The sequence below is a fragment of the Leptonychotes weddellii genome, chromosome 9 (assembly GCF_054177405.1).
Source record: "Leptonychotes weddellii isolate Sample4059 chromosome 9, ASM5417740v2, whole genome shotgun sequence".
Lineage (NCBI taxonomy): Eukaryota > Metazoa > Chordata > Mammalia > Carnivora > Phocidae > Leptonychotes > Leptonychotes weddellii.
Window position 1 is genome coordinate 58,849,351 of NC_138377.1, and position 24,471 is coordinate 58,873,821.

At 34.3% G+C, this 24,471-nt stretch overlaps 1 protein-coding gene across 5 annotated transcripts in view; it reads right to left on the minus strand.

Moving 5' to 3' along the window:
• Positions 1-481: 481 nt before the first annotated feature.
• The window catches only part of G2E3 (G2/M-phase specific E3 ubiquitin protein ligase), a 61,389-nt gene continuing 37,399 nt past the window's right edge, over positions 482-24,471 (minus strand). For all 5 annotated transcript variants that reach the window (XM_081830657.1, XM_081830656.1, XM_081830659.1 and 2 more), the window contains 9 exons: positions 23,001-23,107; positions 21,799-21,915; positions 18,293-18,417; positions 18,056-18,188; positions 15,140-15,447; positions 12,908-13,089; positions 9,059-9,231; positions 4,701-4,891; positions 482-3,904 (listed from right to left, as the gene is read on the minus strand). In XM_081830657.1, coding sequence (XP_081686783.1) covers positions 3,648-3,904; positions 4,701-4,891; positions 9,059-9,231; positions 12,908-13,089; positions 15,140-15,447; positions 18,056-18,188; positions 18,293-18,417; positions 21,799-21,915; positions 23,001-23,107 — 1,593 coding nt within the window. In that variant the 3' untranslated portion in view covers positions 482-3,647. The remainder of the gene's footprint in view (positions 3,905-4,700; positions 4,892-9,058; positions 9,232-12,907; positions 13,090-15,139; positions 15,448-18,055; positions 18,189-18,292; positions 18,418-21,798; positions 21,916-23,000; positions 23,108-24,471) is intronic.

Consider the following 24,471-nt stretch of genomic DNA (forward strand, 5'->3'; position numbering starts at 1 on the left):
TAAGACAATGTTTAACATTTATATACAGTATATACATATGAAATGATAAAAACACAGAAGGTGGACGAAAAAAGTATAAAAAAATATATCCCACAAAATAGTGGCAGTAGACAAATAGAACCTGTAAGGCTGAGACTGAGAGAGGAATTTGTTATGCATTCCTAGAATCAGCAAGAATCAAACTATGGCTTCAAAGTGTTAACCTAATTTACTGTAGACTTTTAACTAACTGGCTATACCTATCCAGATTTTTGGCTTAAATAATTTATTCTGGCAAACAATTTTTTTACATTAGGGAATAGTTTTAACACAGAATGTCTCAGAATGGCTCATTCAAGAGAGGTTCTCAGGTGTCAGCCAACAACTGCTTACAGGATCTCTCAAATATGAAAAAGATCTTGTATCTATTTAGTATTGTCAGAATCTTAACCTCAATAAATCCTAACAAGTTATTTAACTTAGTTCATATAAGCACTTCACATTTAGTAGCATGAACATATTTATTTAGGAAACGTCATTATATCATGTTTTCTGGTTACATCTGAAGTCAAAAAAGGGGGAGGGGAGAATAGGCTGCCACATCAACTATCACCTAGCATAATATCTGGCATACAGTAGGTATTGGAATATGTTTGGCAACTGGAAAAGATAACAGTCGAAATGAGAACTTGAAAATTGGGTCTTTTCAAAGCAATCCAAATTTTTCTAAACTACATATACATTCAAGTAATCCATTATTCAATGTGTTCTACTTTGTATTGCATTACTTGAAGCATAAAACTTTGTATTGCATTACTTAAAGCATAAACACTAGTTTAATAGCTTATTGTAAAACTAACAATGAAGAATGATAATCCCTATATCAAAGAATTACATATAAATAGAATTTTTGTTCTAATCATTTTCTTATAATGACTAAATACTAAAGGCAAAGTCATGGAGAAAACTTACCTATTATAATCTCCTTTACTTAGCATTCAGCATTGAGTTCCAATAGCTTCCACAAATTTAGGGAAAAAATTATTACAAGTTTGGCATAAAGTAGAAGCCAAAGTGAATTCTCAGGTTAGTAATCAAATGAAGGCTTTTTACTTGACCCAAATAATGGCTTATTCATAATATGGAAATTAAATATTACAATGTATAAAATCATAACCCAGTTTCTGACAAGATATTTTAAAGAAACTTTAACCTTAAATACTAAAACATTAAAATGACTAAGTACAAGAATAGTAAAGAATTGTATAAAAGGTCTTCACATGAAGTTCCCATACTAAAAGTTTTTAAGTGTCTAAAAACAATGAATTTAAAACTAATCAGACTATTAACAGTAAATGTACAATAGATGACTTTATGGTTTTCCTTAATATTGAGAGCAATAGAAAACAAACTTGAAATATATGACATTTAGATGACTGAAATAGTTAAGAAATACAAATACACATTTATAAGGCTTTATAGCATAATTACTTTTAAAAATCAGCGTAAGAGTTGTGTACTGACTAGAACGATGAATAGAAAAAGAACATCAACCATGTGACATAGTAACACTGCAGAAAATAAATAACCTATAGGATTCTCTATGCCTTGACTATATAGATTAACCTAAAAATCAAACTTATGTAACATCCTTAAGCCTAGAAAATGCTTTGCAATGAGTATGCTTCACTTTAAAATGTGAATATCCTAAATTATTATTTACATCACACCTTATCCCAAGGCCCTGTCTACACATAAAATAGTGAAATGAGAGCTGAAATACTGTTTTTAATTATAGTCAACCCAAGCACATTGCTTCCCTACAACACCACCCCACCCAAAAACTGTGTGAATGTTCATCAGTTTTAATTACCACTGTAGGAGAAATTAAAACTACAAATGACCAGAAAATAGCTTTAATTAGATTTTTTGGTTTCTATTGGTTTAATGGCTTTTTATAAAAACTAGGTACAGTTGAGAAATATCCAATTTATCAACACATTTGGAATAAAAGCTGTATGGCAAATTTGAAGTTTATATTAGATATTCAAACTCTTTTCTTAATCAATCTTTGAATTACTTTTGATGATCTAACAATTCAATACAAGACAAATAAATGCCTTGTATAATGTTCTTAAGAACTTCAAGTTAAAATGAAACTTTAATTTGCTGGGTTTAATTTATGTTTTAGTTTTCCTTTGGTATTAAGAGATACATCACCAGTATCAAATCAGTCCTGTTGTTTTTCTTTGAAAATATCAGTAACTTAAGGATGTCTTGCGGAGGATGAGAATATGATGATAGTTGTTATCTGCTTTGCATATAAAAAAAATGTCGTTAAAACCAACCTCTCATAATGATTTACCTCTCGTCCAATTTAAATTTACTTTGGTGGAAGGCCCATTTATGTTTGATAATAGATTAGGAACATAAACTTTTCCACTTTCTTCTTTTGCAAGAGTATAAACATGGGGACATGACTATGGAACTATGTACCTTCAAATTGTTATTACATGATTTCTTATTACTTTTAGATATTCTTTGACTTTTAGTAACATTAATAAAGTTTAAAAGGAAAGGAAAGGTAAATAGTTTATAGAATGAATGAAACACAGTAGTTAATTCTGCATGCTGAGATTAGAGTGGGTTTTTCATTCTATTTGTATTTCTTTCTTACATATTTTTACATTGCTTATATAATAACAGATATCTCTCAAGAGCAAAGAAGGTAACTGTATAATGCAATGGTACCAGCTTACCTATCATACAACCAACTTGATAATAAATAACTGTCAAAGAGTCAAATCTATCACATGGCAATCCACAGAGATAAATTGACACACCCCAAATGATTCTGGATCAGACATAATGTGGCTTAATACCACACATGGGATACAGAGAAAAAAAGAAAATCCTATGATTAAAGCCAAGTCTTTAAACACTTTTTAAGGTATTTTCAACTATACTTTATCCACCTCAGAAGTGTTCTTAAGACTATGGAATGTCCATAGGTTCTAGAATATTTGTGCAATTCTGCTTTTTCATATAATACTTCCCATTAGGCATAATCTAATTGCAGTGTGGATCTGTTTCAACATAAATCAGTAATCTAAAAACATTTTTAACCAATTTAGAGCCATCCTAGAAAAAATACTTATAACACCCCCCCCCAGAATATATGCCTTTGATTTATATAACAGGATTTATCAATTTGCTTTTTCATTTAATGCTTTAAAATAAAATAAGAATTTGAAAATTACAAAAAACTAGAAAAATCATTGTGGCATCCTATAGCTAATGCTAATTTGCAGAAACAGTGAATATAAGTTTTTTTCTTATATATATATATATATATATATACACACACACACATATATATATATACCATGCTATTATACTTGAAAAGTCTGTACAGCTGTTTTAAAACTATTTATATTAAAATTTATGACGCATGTGTACTAAGAAAATAGAAAAGTATCATCACTTTGACTGGTACACGTTAACAAAAAATTTTTTTAGCTTAATGTTTTAGCCAAAACATTCCTTTATGTTCATATAAATTTTATTGGGCCAAGAAGCTGACAAGTTTGTTCAAATAATGGACAGATTTCTGAAACAAAAAGTATCAATAGCAGCTTGTAAAGAAGCATTTCTTTGTTCAAAACATTTTAATGTCCAATGTAGTGAGAACTTTCTTCCTTTTCTAGTCTTAGAGTGTTTCTTATAGCAAAGTCCATATTTTCTTGAAACTCTTGATATGTATTGGTGATTGGAAGAGCTAAACAGTTATTACACTTGTTTCCAATAGGAAAATCCATATGAAGGCACTCAATTGAAGGAGTGGGTTTAAATCCCGCAGGTGGAATGGAACTGCAACCAGTTGCAAAAATAAGAATGTCTTCCATTGTTATTGCAGATTTACCATCTGAAAAGTTTACCAAAAAAGAAAATCTATGTTATATATATTACTATCATCATAGACTCTTTCCCAACTAGACAGGGAATATTTAAGAGACTAACATCTATCTTGGGCAAAATAAATCACCAGATCAAGCGTAGTACAGGAAAATAGTACACTCAATAAATGTTTAGTTGAACCTCAAAGTATAACTCAGAAAGTCATTTAGTTGAACTACTCATTATATATTTGAATGTCTTCTCTAATATAAAATTATCAGATAATCCAAGAGGTTCAGGGGGCATGATAGTAAAAATAATTTTAAGCCATTTCTAGATCATCACTGTTTGATACACTAGTTCATCAAACTCAGAGAGGAAAACTAAATGGTATAAAACAACTGAATAACCTACCTAAAAAAGAATTTCAACTCAAGGTTAAATCTTTCCCACTCTATTAAATGGAATGATTTTACATTGCTAATGCTCAATGATGTTTAACGTAAAATTGAAAAAGATGAAATAGATGATAATTAGCTTTAAGATTATTCTATGCTGTGGCAGTCACTCATATAGTTTTCTAGGAAGAATGTCTTTCACCTCAAATTATCTAGAGGAAAACAAATTGCAAAATTGAAATTTTCTCTGTAATCTTTCCTCATCACTTTGAACTCAGTAATAATATACACTTGACTTAAAATAAATTTTGTAAATGTGGAGTTAGCAGATGAAAGTATTACCAAAAAGCAAAACTCAAAGAAATAAATTAGTATACTGAAACAAATGTTCTATGACAGTTACATAAAAATAAAACATCCACATACCCTCAACAGCCTGTAAATAACTGTTCCAAAATCCCAAAGCCTGTACATCAGATAATGTGCGTACTGTAAAAAGATCACTAAGGATTTTTGCGGAAAGATTCTCAGGTTTATGACAGAAGATACTATAAAAGGCTTCCGGGTAAGTCTGAATTTTTTCCAAAACACCAAGAGTTTTCAGACCCTGCTTAAAACTTAAGAGAAGATAAACAATAAGCCAACATTTATACATGTGTTTAGTATTACAATTACAAATTAACATTTCTAGCTAATTTACTATCACATATACTTAGATGTGAGGAAAATATATAATATAGATATACATGATATGATACTTTTAAGACAATATCAAGCAAGTATATTAATATAAAATTAATTTTATCTGCCCACACTATTTGATTTTATAAAATAGTTTTAAAACTAAAACAATAAAAAAAATAAATAAGCTAACAATTTTTAAGAGGAAAAATGTAGACATGTGAAGTATTTTATACTTCAAAGTTATAGTATAAAATGAAGTTTCCTAGAAACTGCAAAGAAAAAGAGCAATAAATCTTAGCCACAAAAAAATTAAACTTATGTACTGCTAAAAAGAAATTAACAAAGACAAAACAATGTGGGAATATATATGACAGAAAACTAATTTCTCTAATATACAAAAAATACAAATCATTTTTCTAAAAGAACAATAGGAAATTAGCAAAATATGAATGGATAATTAACAGAATACAAGTAACAAGCAAATTATTTTATTTTTATTTTTTTTAAAGATTTTTTATTTATTTTTTAGAGAGCGAGCGAGAGAGAAACAGCATGAGAGGGGAGAGGGTCAGAGAGAGAAGCAGGCTCCCCGCTGAGCTGGGAGCCCGATGCGGGACTCGATCCCAGGACCCTGGGATCATGACCTGAGCCGAATGCAGACGCTTAACCATCTGAGCCACCCAGGCGCCCACAAGTAAATTATTTTAAATGCACATTCTCACTAGTTAGGAAAGAATGGAGCTATATTTTTATCTATCAGACTAAGTCCTACCTGTAGCTCTGGTACCCTGAGGAGGCTACGCACCTCCTCAGGTACCCTGCTACAGATTCATCTCCCCTTCTACTGGCTCTTTCTCAAGAGAACAGAAATGTGCTTATCTTTCCCATCTTTAAATGGAAAAAAATTTCATTCAATCCCATGTTTTCAAGACAACCTACCTGACAGACTTAGCTACATTCACTGTCTTCATTTGCTAATTGCCCATTCACTTTTATTCCACTCCTGTCTATGCCTGAGGAAAAACTGCCCTAACTTATGAATGATCTCCTTCTATGGGATCAGTCTTCTGGTTTCCCTTATTTCTCTGGCCAGATCTTTTCGGTCTCTTACAAAGCTTCTTCTTTCTTTACTTTGCCTTAAATGTTGCTATTTGTGCCTCATGGATCTGTAACAAGGCCAATTTCTCTTCTCCCTTACCCTCTCCCATGGCTCTATTTAGCAGGCATACACTCATCACTATAAAATCTATTATTTCTGGGAGGCTGGGTGGCTCAGTCGGTTAAGCGTCTGCCTTCGGCTCAGGTCATGATCCCGCAGTCCTGGGATTGAACCCCACATTGGGCTCCCTGCTCTAGCAGGGAGTCAGCTTCTTTCTCTGCTTCTCACCCTGCTCGTGCTCTCTGTCTCTCTCTTAAATAAATACAAATCTTAAAAAATAAAATAAAATTTGGCTTGTCTTAAAAAAATAAAATAAAAATAAAATCTATCTCTAGCCCAGAAATATATCCAACAGGCTAATGGGAACCATACAGTCCAAGTACCCAAACTTACTAAGTGCAAAAGAAAGTTAATCACCTTACTACTAAAATCTAAACCATAATTGATGGCAAATGCCTCCATTATCCATCAAATGAGTATAGCTGAATCTAAAAGTCCCCCTTAACTATTTGCTCTTCCATTTCTTATTACCAAGTCCTATGAATTTCCTTCTCTGTAATCCCTTTTATCTGCTCATTTCTCTATATACCCCTTTACCACCCTATCACAAACTACCTGCAGAGGAACTGCTTTACCAGGTGTGCAAATTCCCAAGTTCATTTTCCATGTTGTAGCTCTAGGCATGTGCCAGAAATAAACCCCAATACTGTCATTTATCCTGAGGTAGACTGGAGTCCTAGCCCCCCAACCCCTGCCAGTAAGTCTACAGCCTATTTCCTGGAACCTATGAATGTGATCTTATTTGGAAAAAGATTCTAACCAGATATAATTAAAGATCTTGAGATCATCCTATCTAGATTACTTGGGCTGGCCCAAAATCCAATGACAAGTGTCTTTATAAGACACACACACAGAGGAAAAGGCCATGTGATATAGATTCTAAAAAGAGAAGTATTTACTACTATGGAGTAACCTCCAGTATATATTGCCAATTTTAAAAAATGACTGGAAAGAGTGGATGGTATGTTACTATTTATCTAATAAAAGAAATTAGTACATAGGCACACATATATTTATCTGCTATCATTTAAAAAACTGACAAATAATAGGAGGGTAAACAATAAAAGCAACTGAAATGATGACTTCATAAGGGGGTGAAAAGTAGTTGTGATAAGGATGAAAGCTATACTTCTTTGAATGCAATTTGTATTATAGAGCTGAGTTCTTTTGATATACTTTCATTATAATTTGAGTTTGGAACCATGCAAATATTTTACAGAACTTTAAAAAAAATGAAATTTTTAAAAATCACTAAAAATAAAATAAAAAATGAAAATAAAATGTATATACAGTTGGTAATATAACAACACAGAATGAATATTCCAAATGTCTTTAAATACAGTAATTTGACTACACAGCCCTAGAGAAATAATGTTAACCTGTTTTCAATAATAATATGCTATTGGTGATAATGTTGGTAATGTTACTTGAGACTATTGTTTATGAAATGTGGAATAAATCAAGTAAGTAATTATTTCATACTCTAATTCTCCTGTGTTGTTCATAAGTTGATAACGGAGATTCTCAACATGGGACAAAGAAAAGGTTAAAAAATCTTGTAGTAGTGAATTTGAAGTATCAGTAAAATGCAAGGCGTATTTTACCTTAAAAAACTGAAACCAAAACCAAACCAAAACCCTTTATGTCCTAGTTTGGGTCCACTGAAAATGCCAAGAAACAATGACCAATCTGGCAAAAATAAGCATCCCTACCATCCAGATTGCAGTTTGGAAATATCATTCCCGATTCAAAGACACAAAGATTCCTCAGTCCAAAATGCACAAAATGAGCCTGAAATACCTTGCTATATACCATATACCAAGAAAGCTATAAAAGATCATTGAGGTCAACCTCAAAAAGAACTCAAAAGAAACAACGTAAGAATATTTACAATGGCCAAACATGGAGACACTGAGAACTCCAGGAAGATTAAGAAGTGAATGGTTGTGAACACATCAAATATATTTAAATCTATGGGTTAATAATACTGAAAATTTTTTTAAAAATGATCACTTCTGAGATGGTATTATGTCTGGAATTTGCTTGAAAATAATCCTGGAGTCAGGGCGCCTGTGTGGCTCAGTCGGTTAAGCATCCAACTCTTGGTTTCGGCTCAGGTCATGATCTCATTGGTGGTGGGATCGAGCCCCGCGTGGGGCTCCATGCTCGGCGGGGAGTGTGCTTGAGCATTCTATCCCTCTGCCCCTCCCCCCATGAGTGCTTGCTCTCTAAAATAAATAAATATTTTTTTAAAAATTAAAAAAACAGGGGCGCCTGGGTGGCTCAGTTGGTTAAGCGACTGCCTTCGGCTCAGGTCATGATCCTGGAGTCCCGGGATCGAGTCCCGCATCGGGCTCCCTGCTCGGCAGGGAGTCTGCTTCTCCCTCTGACCCTCCCCCCTCTCATGTGCTTGCTCTCTCTCATTCTCTCTCTCTCAAATAAATAAAATAAAATCTTAAAAAAAAAAAAATTAAAAAAACAAAAGATAGAAAAGAATCCTGGAGTCAATAATAAAGGTAGGCTAGATGAACAAGACTGGCCACAGGTTGACTGATTACCTATTACCTAGCAGACAACAGGTACTCAATAAATAGTTATTAAATGAGTGAGTAGAAATGGAATAGTTGGCTTACATGCTAAGAATTTAAAAATTTTTTTGATTTAGAAAAATTATAAGTTGAGATAATGATTACTTTTCCTACCCAAGCATCATACATTTATGCAGTTCTGTATAAAAGAGTTAGAACGGTAATCATCCTTAAGACATTAGTTTTAAAGCATTATTTTAAAATAGCATTTAAATTTTTATCAAATATATCTCTTGTTATAAGACAATCACTTTAAACATGTAATTTGAGAGAATCACATATAAACAACTTACCTTTCAAAGGGTGCTTGGACTCTCTTAATTACATGGTAAACTAGTATGTCTTTTGCCAACATATATTTATCACTTAATGAAGTTATAAGTCTTAGACATCCAATAAGCTCTAAGTAGTTATAGCATTCATTTACTACTGAGTTTAAGTCAGCCACATTTGTTGCAGTATTTACCTATAACAAAGAAGAAAATATACCCAGTTTACTCACTCACTTGTGAATAATATTCACATTTCAAATGACACTTATTACTTTATAATCAATTCTGGAGAACACCACCGTGGAGTAAAAGTATATCAAGAATTATTTTTCTAGAATAAAGGACAATCCAGTTTAATAAATAGTGTCAATTTCTGCCTTCAAGAAACCTACAGTAAACTGCCACTTTAAAGGAAATTATTTACATAAGAGGTAATAACTGACACAGAACAGTTACATAGTACTAGAGAGGCAAGTGAAATAACCTGAGATTTTATGAAAGAGAAAGAATATCAGCTATCTGGCTTTAAAGACTTAATGAGGGACTTAAAACAGGGATAGAATCAAAAGAGTAGTTCAGGAAACAGTATAAACAAAGGAACACCTGACCATTTACGTGCCAGACACTTACATACAGGTTAGCTCTTTAACAAAGTTACACAGGGAAAGAAAGATTAAAAATAGGAAGCAGTCAATGGTTCATTTGAATACAGAATTTCCTTTTTATCTCTTCCTTCCAAAAAACTTTTTCCAGTGATTTATGATTTCCCTCATTCACTTCAGATTTCTGCTGAAATTCCAGAAGTTTTTCAACTACCCTGTTCAAAATATTACCTTCACATACTGTCAGAGACTAATAGTTAGGTACATATTACCTTTGCTCCCAAACCCACCACCCTGAGTTTTAGTTGATAGCCAAATTTTCCTTGCAGCTAAATGTGGCTATATGTGATTAAGAGCTATCCAAAGGAATGTGAGTGAAAATGTGTCAAACTTCCCTGAACTCTACTTCCATTTCCTCCCTTAAGAGCAAGCTTCATGTAGATGAAGATGATCTCCTAAGTGATTACACAATGAGAGGAAGGAATCCAATTCCCTAGATGACTTGGTATATCATAACCATACTGCTAAAATACAAGCCATCTGAAAGGCCAGACAGCATCTTATGATATATGGGCTATAGGGTGTCTGTCACAACTACTCAACTCTTCCACTATAGTGTAAAAGCAGTCATAGACACATAACAAATGGGAAATGGGTATGGCTGTGTTCCAATAAAACTTTATTTACAACAACAGAGGCAGCAGGCCAGACTTGGCCTACAGCCATAATTTGCCAATCCCTACACTAAAATCTAGATAACAAATTTTAGAGAAATAAAATATCTGTTGGGGTCTCTGTTACAGAAGCTTAGCCTAAGCTCCAACTTATTATATCCCAAACATTATCTCCTTTCTCTTATTCTTTTTTATTTATTTTTACAATACATTTTACTACACGACAGTATATTATATATTTATCTTCTGTGTTTCCTCTAAAATGTAAATTTCAAGGAGGCAGGGACTTTAGTTCACTACTATATCTTCAATGATGAAACAATATGAGGTACACAGTTATTTGTTGACTAAATGAACAAACAAACATTGGATAGGAGCACAGAAACAGAAATAAAGCGATGAGAGGAGTTGGAAGTCTTAAATACTCTAATGAATAGCTTGAACTTTGTTCACTAGGCAATGAGAAGCCATTGAAGATTCCTGAGGAAGAAAGCAATGATATCAAAACTATACTTTTAAAAGAATCATCCTGAATATTAGAATAATATCCTAATTGTTTGAACCCAGAAATAATTTCAGTTTGGTATACCAGTAAATACATTAGAAATAAGAGGGAAGGGGCGCCTGGGTGGCTCAGTCATTAAGCGTCTGCCTTTGGCTCAGGTCACGATCCCAGTGTCCTGGGATCGAGCCCCGCATCAGTGGGGCTCAGTGGGAAGCCTGCTTCTCCCTCTCCCACTCCCCCTGCTTGTGTTCCCTCTCTCGCTGTGTCTCTCTCTGTCAAATTAATAAATAAAATCTTTAAAAAAAAAAAAAAAGAAATAAGAGGGAAATGCTGAAGATAAACTTCACTTTTAGAGATAAGATGACTTGACACATACTGATAAATGGAATATGGAAGAATGAAAATGGCCCTTTCTCCAGAAAGGCATGGAAATAAATCTTTTGAAAAGAAAAATCAGGCAAAAAAAAAAAAATTCTGAGGAAAAAACAGTTATCTTATTAAACATGTTGGGCTCAGTGTGTTAGGAAGACTCAGACCCTATCTGGATATAAAAGACTGGTGGCTCAAAAACACAGGTCTGGGAATCATTCAGAAAGGTTATGGGTAAGAAGCAGCTTTCCAAATAGTACAGAGGGAGGACTGTTAGGATAACACAGAATAATACCCAAGTTTCAGGGGTAGGAAGAAATCCAATATTAAAGAAAACAGAAGAGATAAACTCAAAGACAGTGGTGATTATAAAAGGATATGAGGAGTTAGGAAAGAAAGGCTTTTGCATGTGGTGATTTAGATCCCTGGAATCAGCTACAAACTAGCTAACTTGGGAGAATGTTCTGTGGGAACAGAAGTCTGACTATAAGAAGTTAAGAAATGAGTAGGATAGAGGAAGCTGAGACAATGAAGTTCTACTAAAGTACACCTTTTGGTAAAGAGGAGAAAAGGAAAAATCAGTTGAGTTAAAGGATCAATTTAAACTACCATTTTAGGGGGCGCCTAGGTAGCTCAGTCGGTTAAGCGTCTGCCTTCAGCTCAGGTCATGATCCCAGGGTCCTGGGATCAAGCCCCGCATCGGGCTCCCTGCCCCGCGGGAAGCCTGCTTCTCCCTCTCCCACTCCCCCTGCTTATGTTCCCTCTCTAGCTGTGTCTCTGTCAAATAAATAAATCTTAAAAAAAAAACCAAAAAAAACTACCATTTTAGGATGAGACACCTTGGGCCAAATAAAAGGACACACTTCCATGTTGTTTACTTTGTGATTTTGAAACTGAGGCTTACCAAGATTAACTAACATGCCCAAGGTCACACAGCTTATAGCAGTTATTTCAAACTAAAATCTGACTTCTGAGCATTTGGTTTTAACCATTAAACTATCCTGCCTATTAATGGAGACAATGGATAGCAGGAAGAAGGTTAAGAAGGTTAAGCAGGAAGAAGGTTAAAGGAAAAAAAGTTGGATGACTTTCATTGTTTCAATTAGTTTCCAAATCAGTAACATGTAGGCAATAATACTTATAGGGCATTATGATAACTAAATTGAGTTTGTACAGGTAATATGTAGTACAGGGCTTAATAAATGGTAACTATTTTTAGGTGGAAACATTGAGTCTCCTCACTTGCTTCCATAAAGAAGAAATTCAGCCTTGTCCTTCTCTCCACCTATCATACTTATCTCCCTGTAGGAGTCAGACTAAGTTTTTTGACTGGTAAGCCAAGTCCTTCCTCTTTGCAGATCCACCTGCCTGTAAAAAGTGCACTTTCATCTGAAATCTAGCAGACAGTAAGAACCTGCCTTATATTGTCTCTGGCAGGGTAGATAAATCCATCTAATTCTGAGAAGTGTTAACAAACCACTTTGACCACAGACCAAAGTCACATTATCTAATTAGTTATATCAACATTACACCTGGCCCTTTGATCTCTAGTTGTCTAACTTTAACATCTATCTCTTAATTGTGAACTCTGCTGGTAAACAAAAATATTGATGCCTCTTGACTACTGCACAAAGAGTATTATTCTATTGTAGATCCAGCATTTACATTCAAATATAACTAGAATGTAGTCTGTATTTTAATAAACAAGCACATTTCTTACCCTGATTATAATTTGTGCCACGTCAAAGTCTGAAACATCATCTAAAATTGGTTGGGTATTTTCTGGTCCATAAACAAGGCAGTTAAACAAGGTTTTAGAAAAGAAACCAGGTGAAGGACCACCATGAACCAAAGAAATGGCAAGGATTTTGCCAGCTTCATAGTAAAGATTCTCTTTCAGAGCTGTAGATACAGATGAAAATACATCAAATATAATTCTTTTATTAAAGATAACCATATATAATGAATACATATACAGCAAATTAAATATCCCAAAAAACCAAGACTTAGACAAATGTAAAATAATTTACAGAAACTAGAATCATGTATAAAATACAGATCTCACCTAAATATATTTTTCTGAATACAAAATAACCTATAATAGAAAAGATGTAAATACAGAAAATCTTTAATAAAAATCACATATAATTCAATCACAATAACCAGTGTGCACACTTTGATGTGTATTTCTAGTATGTATATTAGTGTACAAATAGTTTGACTTTTGCTTTTTTTTTACTTACAATATTATTGTAAACTTTTTCTACGTTATACACAATTATCCAAATCTACAGTTAATGACTGATTAAGACTAATTTATAGATGTGCTGCAATGTAAACCATCTTATGACTGGCTGCCTTGGCTAGGTCATAATTTCAAAAATATGAGAAACAATATTACAATCAACATCTATTTCCATATTCTTTTTTATATATCTTTGATTATTTGATTAGTATAGAAGTTCAAAGGAGGTTGTTGATAAATAGGGCTAAATTATTTTCCAAAATGGCACAAATTTACTCCCAAGAGTATATGCTATCTTACCATGTCATCATAACTTTCAATATTTTTTAAATTGTCATTTAAAATGTTTCAGCTACTAAGCAAAATAAGTCAGAGAAAGACAAATACTGTGTGATTTCACGCATATGTGGAATTTAAGAAACAAAACAAACAAGCAAAGGAAAAAAAATGAGAGACACACACACACACAAATCAAGACACAGACTCTTAATTATAGAGAACTGATGGTTACCAGAGGGGAGAATGGTGGGGGGGATGGGTGAAATAGGTGATGGTGATTAAGGAGTGCACTTGTCGTGATGAGCACAGGGTGATGTATGGAAGTGCTGAATTACTATACTGTACACCTGAAACTAATATAACACTGTATGTTAACTTGAATTAAAATAAAAACTTAAAAATAAATGTTTTAGCTTTGATAAATCAAAGATATGTAAATTTTCCTTTCTCTTAATAAAGAGCAAATTATTAAGTAACATTATCAATACATGAACTAATAATAAAATCTCAACAATAACCTTATATGCTACGTATTAGCAGTCACAGTTTCTCTGTTAAATGAATTCCAGAGAGGTTGCATAATTAATCTAAGGATATAAAGCAACTGAAATAGATGTGTACAAAACTGAATTCAGATTTTGTGAATTTATGCATTTATCCACTGTACCAAAACTGTCTTGAGTTAACATTACTGATTATTTGGAGTGATTTTTTTTTTAGGGAGTTTAAACAGTGTGTACAAATAAACCTTGGTAGTTTCTCAGTTATTTTAATGATGCTTCAGGCAACAGTAAGGAAGTTCTAGGGAAAATATAAGAGAAAATTCAAATGGAATGAAGTAAGTCTTCTCACTCTTTTGAATTTCCTATTACAGCAAAAGTGGTATAAAAGCTCCTAAAAAAGAATGCTAGAATTAATCACTCTTTTGAAATTAATTCATCATCAAAAGACAGAAAAGTATCATATACATAAATGTGCATGAAAAATTCTTGAAAGCAAAAGTACATTAAAAAAATCTCTCAGATGTGGACCAGAAAATTATGTGATAAAAATCCTAGCCTGTGAAGAAACATCCGATCTGCAAATTCCAAATATGTGAACAAGAAGGGCTTAAATAATCATCCATTCTATTTGGCCACTCTATTCAAAGGAAATTAGAATAAATATAAAGTACATTTTTAAGAAGTTACACTTAATTATAAATTCACTCCAAGGAAGATATTGCTAAAACAAATTAAGTATATTCTTAAAAAGTTTCACTACAAAATTTAAAGAACATCACTCCCCTTTCTCTACTCTTCTGTGATTCAATCAGTATTTTACAACAAAGTGAACTATACATTTTGACCACGGGGACTGAATATTAATTCTAACCAGCTATCTCTTTCACATGGTATATTCAGCAGATACAATAATAAATAAAATTACCTTGAGAATTTAGAGACAAATTCTTTGACAAGGACCCTTCAAATATTGGTGAATTCTCAAGATGCTGCATTAAGAGACTTAGGAATTCTTGCTTTGATCCAGGATGCTCTCTTCCAAAATTGTCATTTTCATTGATATATGCTACTTCAATTGTGTATGAAGGATTAAAGTTTTGATTTCTGAATCCATCTAAGGCACTATTCCAGATATTGGCTTTATTAATCCATAATCTTTTAGTTTTTTTTTTAATTTGAAATCCTAATTCCATCATTATTGTTGAAACGTCTCTTCTAAATTTACTGCCTTGCCTATAAGATATGAATTTAAACAGAGAGGTTAAGTACTCTAAAGTACTTTACATGACACAGCAGTTATTTAGCCAATAAAAAATAGAAAAATTAGTTAAAAAGGAAATTCTTCCCCAACTCCCACCCAAAAACGGACAGCAGCTGCCACCAGAACCAAAAAGCTATTTGTTTCTAAATTCTTGACTCCCCAATTTCCTACCAATTAAAATCTAATATCATAAAAGACCTATGAGAATGTTGATAGATCATTCTCTCAAATTTGATCAATTCAGTGGATTCAGATGTAAGAGAGAAGCTCAGAATCTCACCCTCCTGGCCAATGGCTATAGCAAACAGTTGTTCCAAGGCATTTCAAGTTTACTAGATCCTTTAAAAACAGAACAAATGTAATTTCTGCTTACTCTATGAGAGACCATAGTTTTAAGAGATTTCACAATGTATTTCTAATCATAAAGTTAGTTAACAGTAGAGTCAATATTATAAACACAATTCACAATTCTATAGTAATAATTCTCAAAGTGTGGTTCAAAACTAGCAGCAGCAACAGCATCTGGACACTTGTTAGAAATGCAAAATTTTCCCCCAAGACTTTATATTTAAGTAATCTCTACACCCACGTGAGACTCGAACCTACAATCCTGAGATCAAGAGTTGCATACTCCACTGACTGAGCCAGCCAGGTGCCCCAGAAGTGGAAATTCTTGAGCCATAACAGCAAGTAAACAGAATCAGAACCTCTGAGCACTCATGAGGCTTAGCAACCTATGTCTTATTAAGACCTCCAGGCAATTGTATGGACTAAATCAATTGTCTCTGCCTCAATTTCTCCATCTGCAATTGAAATTAATGTACTCAAAATAATCTTGTTTGGAGCAATGTCCATGGATCATCTTTCCACATCAAGTATAAATTTTTCTCATCGTAAAACATTACAATGCCCCAATGTGGACCAGGCTTTGCTTTTTCTTTCTTCACACACCCCCTAATTCATTAACCCAGGTTGCAGGAAAACCGAAGTCTTTTGGAAGTAAGACAATCCTTCAGAAATATGCCTTTGTGTAACAGGTTGATTCCTTGTTCCTGCCTGGAATGGCAATGCTGATGTTATTCTTTTAGAATATGATGTTAAAGCATGGAACAAGGAATCAAACTTCCCTGGTATAATATCTTTGGAAACTTACATATTAAAAGTTTTAAAATTAATGTGAACATCTTTTTTGATGCTGAAAATATTAAAAAACATCTCTAACAAGTTTTCAGTTAACACAAGTGATATCTTAAAACAGCAATTCTTCACTTTTTGAATAGTACTTCATATTCCACTTCATCTATAAATCTAGTTATCAAGTATTTTCACAGAAATTCTCTTTACCTTCTAAGTTTTAACTTGATACTATTTTTTTAAAAAAAGAGTGTACACGTGGGTGCATGTGCGGGGCATGGGGTAGGTGGGGAGATGGGTGGGGGAGACAGAGGGAGAGTGAGAGAATCTCAAGCAGATTCCCTGCTGAGCACGGAGACCCACGTGGGGCTGGATCTCAGGACCCCAAGATCATGGCCTGAGTCAAAACCAAGAGTCAGCCAGATGCTTGACCAACTGAGCCACCCAGGTGCCCCTAACTTGATACTATTTTTAACAAAAAAGTACTTCCTTCCATCATGCTTAGCTACTAATGTTAGCTTTGCGTATTTTTCTAAAAACTCCTTCGCAAAGCTACATATAGTTAAAAATCCTAACTTCAGCTGAATAAATAAATACCTGACATGATACTAAGTTGTAATTCTAGTCTTATTTAAATGTTATGATTTTGAAAGTTACTTATTTTACTACATACAGTGGTGTACACCTGTAGTCCCAGGTACTCAGGAGGCTGAGGCAGGAGGATCGCTTGAGCACAGGAGTTCTAGGCTGTTGTGTGCTATGCCAACTGGGTGTCTGCACTAAGTTTGGCATCAATATGGTGACCTCCCGGAAGCTGGGAACCACCAGGTTGCCTAAGAACGGGGTGAACCAGCCCAGGTAGGAAAATATTTAGGCATTAATACAATAATACTTGTATGTGTGCCTTAAACTTTCTAAAGAGGTGACAGTTAGACCTCTGACCTTGACAGCAAATATATTAAGCAAATGATTATACAATTAAAAAAAAAAATCACTATATTAAATGATTCCTTCCTTTCAACCAAGTAACATGGTATACTTGGTATTTTAAACTACCTTGAAAATGACCTATAATATATATTTTACATCATGACTCAGTACACAATAAAATAAATTTCATATATATTCTATTTGCAATGCAATCTGATATTTTACATTCATTCTATCCTGTTTTGTTTTCTTTTTTCAATGCTGGTTGTATTGACTTCATGATCAAATATTGGTCCTACAGTTTGAAAAACACTCTTCCAGAATACTAAGATCAGCTAATATTCTAAGTGTGTTTTTCTCAAAATAGAGCTTTATAGGGATGCCTGGATGGCTCAGTTGAGAGAGCATGTGACTCCTGAGCTTAGAGCAGTGAGTTCAAGCCCCACACTGAGCACAGAGCTTACTTTAAAAAAAAAAGAGAGAGTTTTATATTTTTCCCCAATTCAAAATACATACCTCAGTAGATCTTTATGCTGGGCTCCAGGTGACTGTCTGGGTAATTTAGGTGATGATTCTTCCAACAAACAATCAGTTATTCCCACACTGTTAGTGTTGGGTAATGTATGTTTTTTGGCTTTTTGGAAATCCTCTGTAGATTTAAAACCCAATGTTAGCATTACAGATATACAGGAAGAAATTTTAAAATAATATACATTTGAAAAAACGTCTTTATTCAAAATTACAAAATATTACCTGAATTGTAGAGAATACCTCTACATTCCAAACACTCCCAATTTTGTTCCCATGATCGTAATGAGGAACAAGCTAAATGTGTTCCGCTAGAACCACAACACTGACAGCGCTTTATTTCCCATTTGCTGAGGACATAAACAGAGCAGATGTTTACATTTTAGTATTAACTTGGTCTAATTCCAACCACCTGCACTGTCACAGGCCACACTGTCCATCTCACATATAACCAACCCTTCTACCAAAGGAGGGAAAACAGATTATCTGCTTTGACACTACATTACTCTTTCTTATTTTTTTCTATTTCACTTATTATGTTTGTAACCTCTTCCTCTAAATAGTCACTAACTTAAAATACCTAAACTAAATATCAACATGTACATGCACATACACAAGACTATAAACACCAGAAAGAATAGGATTAAGAAGGAAAAAAATTTCTTTTATATTTGGAAATTACTAGCTCATAGGGAAATTGCTATAAAAATGTGGCCAACATGGAAGAAGCATCAGTAAATATATTATCTTACCTAAAATATTATTTTTCACATTCATTGTGAGGAATTACTTCCTATAAACGCCAGTATTATGTAGCTCAACAGGATCCAGACTTACTATCTTGCCCATATTTATATTCCCCTATTTGTTCCCTTCCAACCCCACCTCCATGTTTCTCCACTGGATTGTGTGATGTATGCCAGTCCATACTCACATTTTCTGTATAGGTGTGGGTGTGGGTTGTGGTGTGGGGCCTACTTTTTGTTTGGTTATGAGTATACCCTCTATGAATAAAATGGGTATACTCCCTGAGTGTGTGGATGTGTAGGTGATGAGAGAGGTAGTTGGGGGCGCCTGGGTGGCTCAGTCGGTTAAGCATCTGACTCTTGATTTAAGCTCAGGTCATGATCTCAGGGTCATGAGATGGGTCCCTGTGTTAGGCTCCATGCTGGGTGTGGAGTCTGCTTAAGATTTTCTCTCTCCCTCTCCCTCTGCCCATGCCTCCCGCCCCCCCGCCACGTGTATGTACGTGATGCTCTCTCTCAAAAAGAAAAAGAATGAGAAAAAGAAAAAAAAGGAGGTAGTTGGATACCCCCCCCTCCATTAGGTATAGGTGAATCTCTCTGTGTGGATATGAGTATGGAGGTGTGTGTCTCCCTCACTTTCCCAGATAGTTCTGCCAAATGATGAAGAGAAAGAGGACATCTAACATGAGTGCTTACTATACACCAGGCCCAGTTCTCAGTCTACACAAAAAGTTTAATCCTCATAATTTTAATAGGAAAAATCGCTATTATCCTTCATTTTAAAAAGGAGGAAACTAAGGCATATAGAGGTAAATAACTTGCTCAATTAAGTTCACACTGCTAGTAAGTCCCAAAGTGGGGCTTCCAACCTAGTTTACCTGGCTTCGGACCCATGCTCCTAACCACTACACCATGGTGCCTTTCAGCAAAACCACCTTCCTATCACTAGAACGAGGGAGTGAGATTACAAAACAAACAAAAAAACAAAAAGCATTCAGATGGCAGGTACTGTGTCCCAGGAGAAAAGACAAGGAATAGCAACCTCAAGTAGCTGCCAGAAAGGAAGGGGAGTTTGGTAGCTACTGACTGGGTGACCAGTAATATATAAGCAATATATACAGGTTAACTAAAACAGCCCAAAATAGGGGCACCACGGTGGCTCAGTCGGTTAAGTGTCTACCTTCAGGCTCAGTCATGATCCCAGGGTCTGAGATTGAGCCCCACACCAGGCTCTCTGCCTGCTGCTCCCCCTGCCTGTGCTCACATGCTCTCTGTGTCAAATAATTTAATAAAATCTTTAAAAAAATAATAAAAATAAAACAGCCCAAAATAAATTTAGAAAATATCAATGAGTGAATGTATTGTTTCTTAGAAATCTAAAGTGCCTTATTGTTTACAAAGCACATTTATATACATTATCTCATCTGTGCCTCAGCACAACCCTTTAGAGGTTTACAAACGAATAATCAGGGTCACCAGTCCTGTAAGCAAGAATATACAATACTTGACATCTTCAATAAGATCTCTGCCCTTAAATAATTTTTAGTCTAATGACAAAAACAAATTCCAACAATGTCACTTGCATTGTAACAGGCACACAAAAGAAAAAACCCAGCCTAGAATGGGAAATCAGGAGTGGTAAGAGATGCTTAGGGAAATTTTTCAAAGCTGGCAAGACATCAGCCGAGTCTTTGCAAATAAGAGCTAGCTTACCCAGCCAAATCACTTTCCATGAGAAACAAGACTCCCGATATTCTGCTTTGCACTTTAAGTTTCAGCTTGCCATGTTAAGTAAGATTGTATAACAGGGATTAAAAATTTATTGAAATATCCTCCATAAACTCAACAAAACTGGATTTGTTACTGTTTATTCTGCATCTTAAAAAATGAAGATACTCTTGATTTCTAGTATCTAACACAGTATAGTGTACATAGAAGGCACAAAATAATGGTTAAGATTAGAGCCAGTATCTACTGACATTACAAAAGAATCAATAATTTTAAATATCAAACACTTTTTATAGTGATCCAAAAGAACACTGCTAGGTTACTTTAGTTAAATTAAGCTCTAGAACAGTGCCATCCAATAGAAATACAATGCAAGTCATTTAATGAATTTAAATTTTTCTAGCGACCCAATTAAAAGAAACAGGTGAAATGAATTTCAACATTCATTCATTCATTTTACTTGACATGTATCAATATAAAAAGATATATATATCTTTATCTATCTATCTATCTATATATATATATATAACAAGATACTCTTAGTTCTTTTTGTCTTACTATTATGGGCTGAATTGTGTTCCCTCCAAATTCATAAGTTGAAGTCCTAAAACCCAGTACACCTCACTATGTGACTGTATTTGGAGATAGAGCCTTTAAAGAGATAATTAAGAAAATGAGGTCATATGGGTGGGCCCTAATTTAATATGACTGGTGTCCTTATACGAAAAGGAGATTAGGACACGACAGAGGGACAATTATGTGAGGACACAGCTAGCAGGGAACCATGTACAAGCCAAGGAGAGAGGCTTCAGAAGAAATAAAACCTGCCGATACCTCTATCTTGAACTTCTAGTCTCTAGGATTGTTAGAAAACAAGTATCTGTTGTTATAGCAGCCATAGCAAATTAAGACAGTAAGTATTCACTGTGCATATCACAGTTATAACACCTCTCAATTTGGAATAGCCACATTTCAAGTGCTCAATAGCCACATGTGGCCAGTGGCTACCACATAGGGCAGTGCAGCTCTAGAAAATGAAGCCTCATGAAAATACACCACAGAAAAAAGTTACAACTATGCTGATAGCAATAATTTCCCTGTAAACAGATGTCAACATGTATTTAATAAATATACCTCCTCTCAAGTTAAAACTTCAAACATCCTAAGAGCAAAACTACATTTCATTAACTAGAAAACTACTTCCTCAGCTGACAGTTTAAATAAGTACAATAAGCACAACTGGACTTCCCAATATACCTATCAGGTGCATTATAGTCTCGCCCTTCTTTGCAACGACATCTTCGGACATCACAATGCTCATAGTGCTGCAGAAGTTCTTGATAAGCATTTTCCTCTAATTCCCAAGATGCATCTCTGTAAATGAAGAAAGATATAAAATATTTGAACTAAAATGTTACATAAGATTAGTAATGAAATCTAAAAACAAAAACTTTTCACATACTTAGGAACAAGGATAAAACTTTTTCTTTTTAGGATTAATCATTCTCTTCAAGATATAAATCTATTAGTGTCATTTTATCCTGCAGTTAATTATTCTCACAGTGAATTTTTAAATGTTAAATGAAAAATTAGATATTTTTGGGGCGCCTGGGTGGCTCAGTCGTTAAGCGTCTGCCTTCAGCTCAGGTCTTGATCCCAGGGTTCTGGGATCGAGCCCTACATCGGGCTCCCTGCTCAGCAGGAAGCCTGCTTCTCCTTCTCCCACTCCCCCTGCTTGTGTTCCCTCTCTCGCTGTGTATCTGTCAAATAAATAAATAAATAAATAAAATTTAAAAAAAAAATTTTCTAAAACTTACATTTTTCCTAATATTTTACTTCTAATTTTTAAATTTCAAGTTTAGTAACATTATTTCTGGATTCCTCATCTTTAAGTATTAAGAAAATCCTTGTTAGGGCACCTGGGTGGCTCAGTCGGTTAAGCATCTGCCTTCGGCTCAGGTCATGATCCCAGGGTCCTGGGATCGAGCCCTGCATCGGGCTCTCTGCTCAGCAGGGAGCCTGCTTCTCCCTCTCCTTCTGCCTGCCACTCTGCCTACTTGGGATCCCTCTCTCTCTCTGTGTCAAATAAATAAATAAAATCTTAAAAAAAAAAAAAAAGAAAATCCTTGTTATACATTTTAAACCACATCTTGATTCTCTTAATTTATACATGCCATTTTGAAGTCTATTATATTGTGTATAAGTCAACCAATTAATATTGTACACAATTGAGGTATTTATTAAAGAGACTATAAGTCAACTAATGAGACATTAAAGTCACAGTCCCTGCTCTCAAGAACTAGCAATCTGGGAAGGAGAAGGAGGCAGTGGTAGGGACAGGTTTATATTTCCCCATTTAAGATGACTGCTTCTCTATGACAGACATAAGTGATTACTTCCATTGTTATTAAATCCTACATGTAAATTATCTTTTTGTCAAAAGGCTAAATGGTACTCACTTTTCAGGAATATGAATTCCCATTCTCAGCATCTCTTTCTGAAATATATCACTATTATTGCATATTGTGCATCTAAAGAAAAACACTCCTGCATTTATTGCTTGAACCTACAGTGGAAAACAGAAAATCTATTGTTAACAATTTAACACGGTATCAGGTCATAAATTATAATAGCTAACAGAACATGTCCTACTTTTCACTTAATATATTAGGAAAACATTTTCTATGCTAGTTCTCAAGCTTTGATAAACGAAGTTATTCTACTGCTAAAATTTTGAGATCTTTTTTCCCCAATGATAAAAAAATTAAGTTAATGAATTGGCTGTTCTTAGCTTTACATCTATCTTTCTCAACCTTTTTATCCAATGTCATTTCTGTCCCCACATATCATATTGTTCATCACTCTTAGTGAATAGAACAGTAAAAATACTGAACTACTTCAACTAGGAGGGATATTTAAATAAGTGTTACTATAAAACATCCTTGGTTCTGTTTTTAATTCAATCTCTAAGCTAGTTTTCTTCCTAAAAGGGGAGAAATATAGAACCTACTCTCACTGCTTCAGCAAATATAAATACAGAACCAGCAGGCAGAGGGTACTCAGAAACAGAAAACTATAAACCTACTAGAAAGAATAGCCAATCCCCAATAAAAAAAAAACTAGTAGCACACATTTAACATTTAACCCCTACTGTGTAAGTAGCAAACACTATGCTATATACCAAAAAGAGAAACAAAATAACTTAGATCCTACTTCAAGGAATAATTGTGAGATACAATTATAATACTTTGTAAAAGTGTGGTGTGTGTTTGTGTGTATGTGTGTTTTAAAGTATATACATGGAAGAGAAAGGAATAAGTACCTAAGGCTGCATAAGAGCCTGACAAAAATGTCACAGGAATGGCAAGGTCAAAGCTAAGTTTGGAAGAGGAAACAAAGGTTTGTCAGGAAAACAGGACAAAAGGCATTACAAGGATAGGGAATTGCACATATCAAGTCTCCATGGCAAGAGAGAGCACAATGTGATCAGAGAACTAATTAATAATATGTTAGGGATTACATGATGGCAATTACATTACATGTCTAACTCAGTAATGAGGTTAGACAGGGAAATCAAAGCCAGTATTAATAGAATAAGGTATGCAGGAGAAAAGGCCAGTTAGTAGGCCCCTTCAATAGTTTGTTTTTTTTTTAAGTGTCTAAAGTTAAATCACAGAGGGTTTTAGGCAGAGGTTAGCAACAAAAAAAGATACACAAAAAATATCTATTAGGTAGACCTGATATACTTGGGAATAGTTTATGAATGATAAAGAAAACAAAAGAATTCAGGTTCAAAGAACACTAGTAGCGGGGTGCCTGGCTGGCGTGGTCGAAAAAGCATGCGACTCTTGGGTCTTGGGGTCATGGGTTCGTGCCCCATACTGGATGTAGAGATTACTTAAATAAATAAAATTAAAATAAAAACAAAAA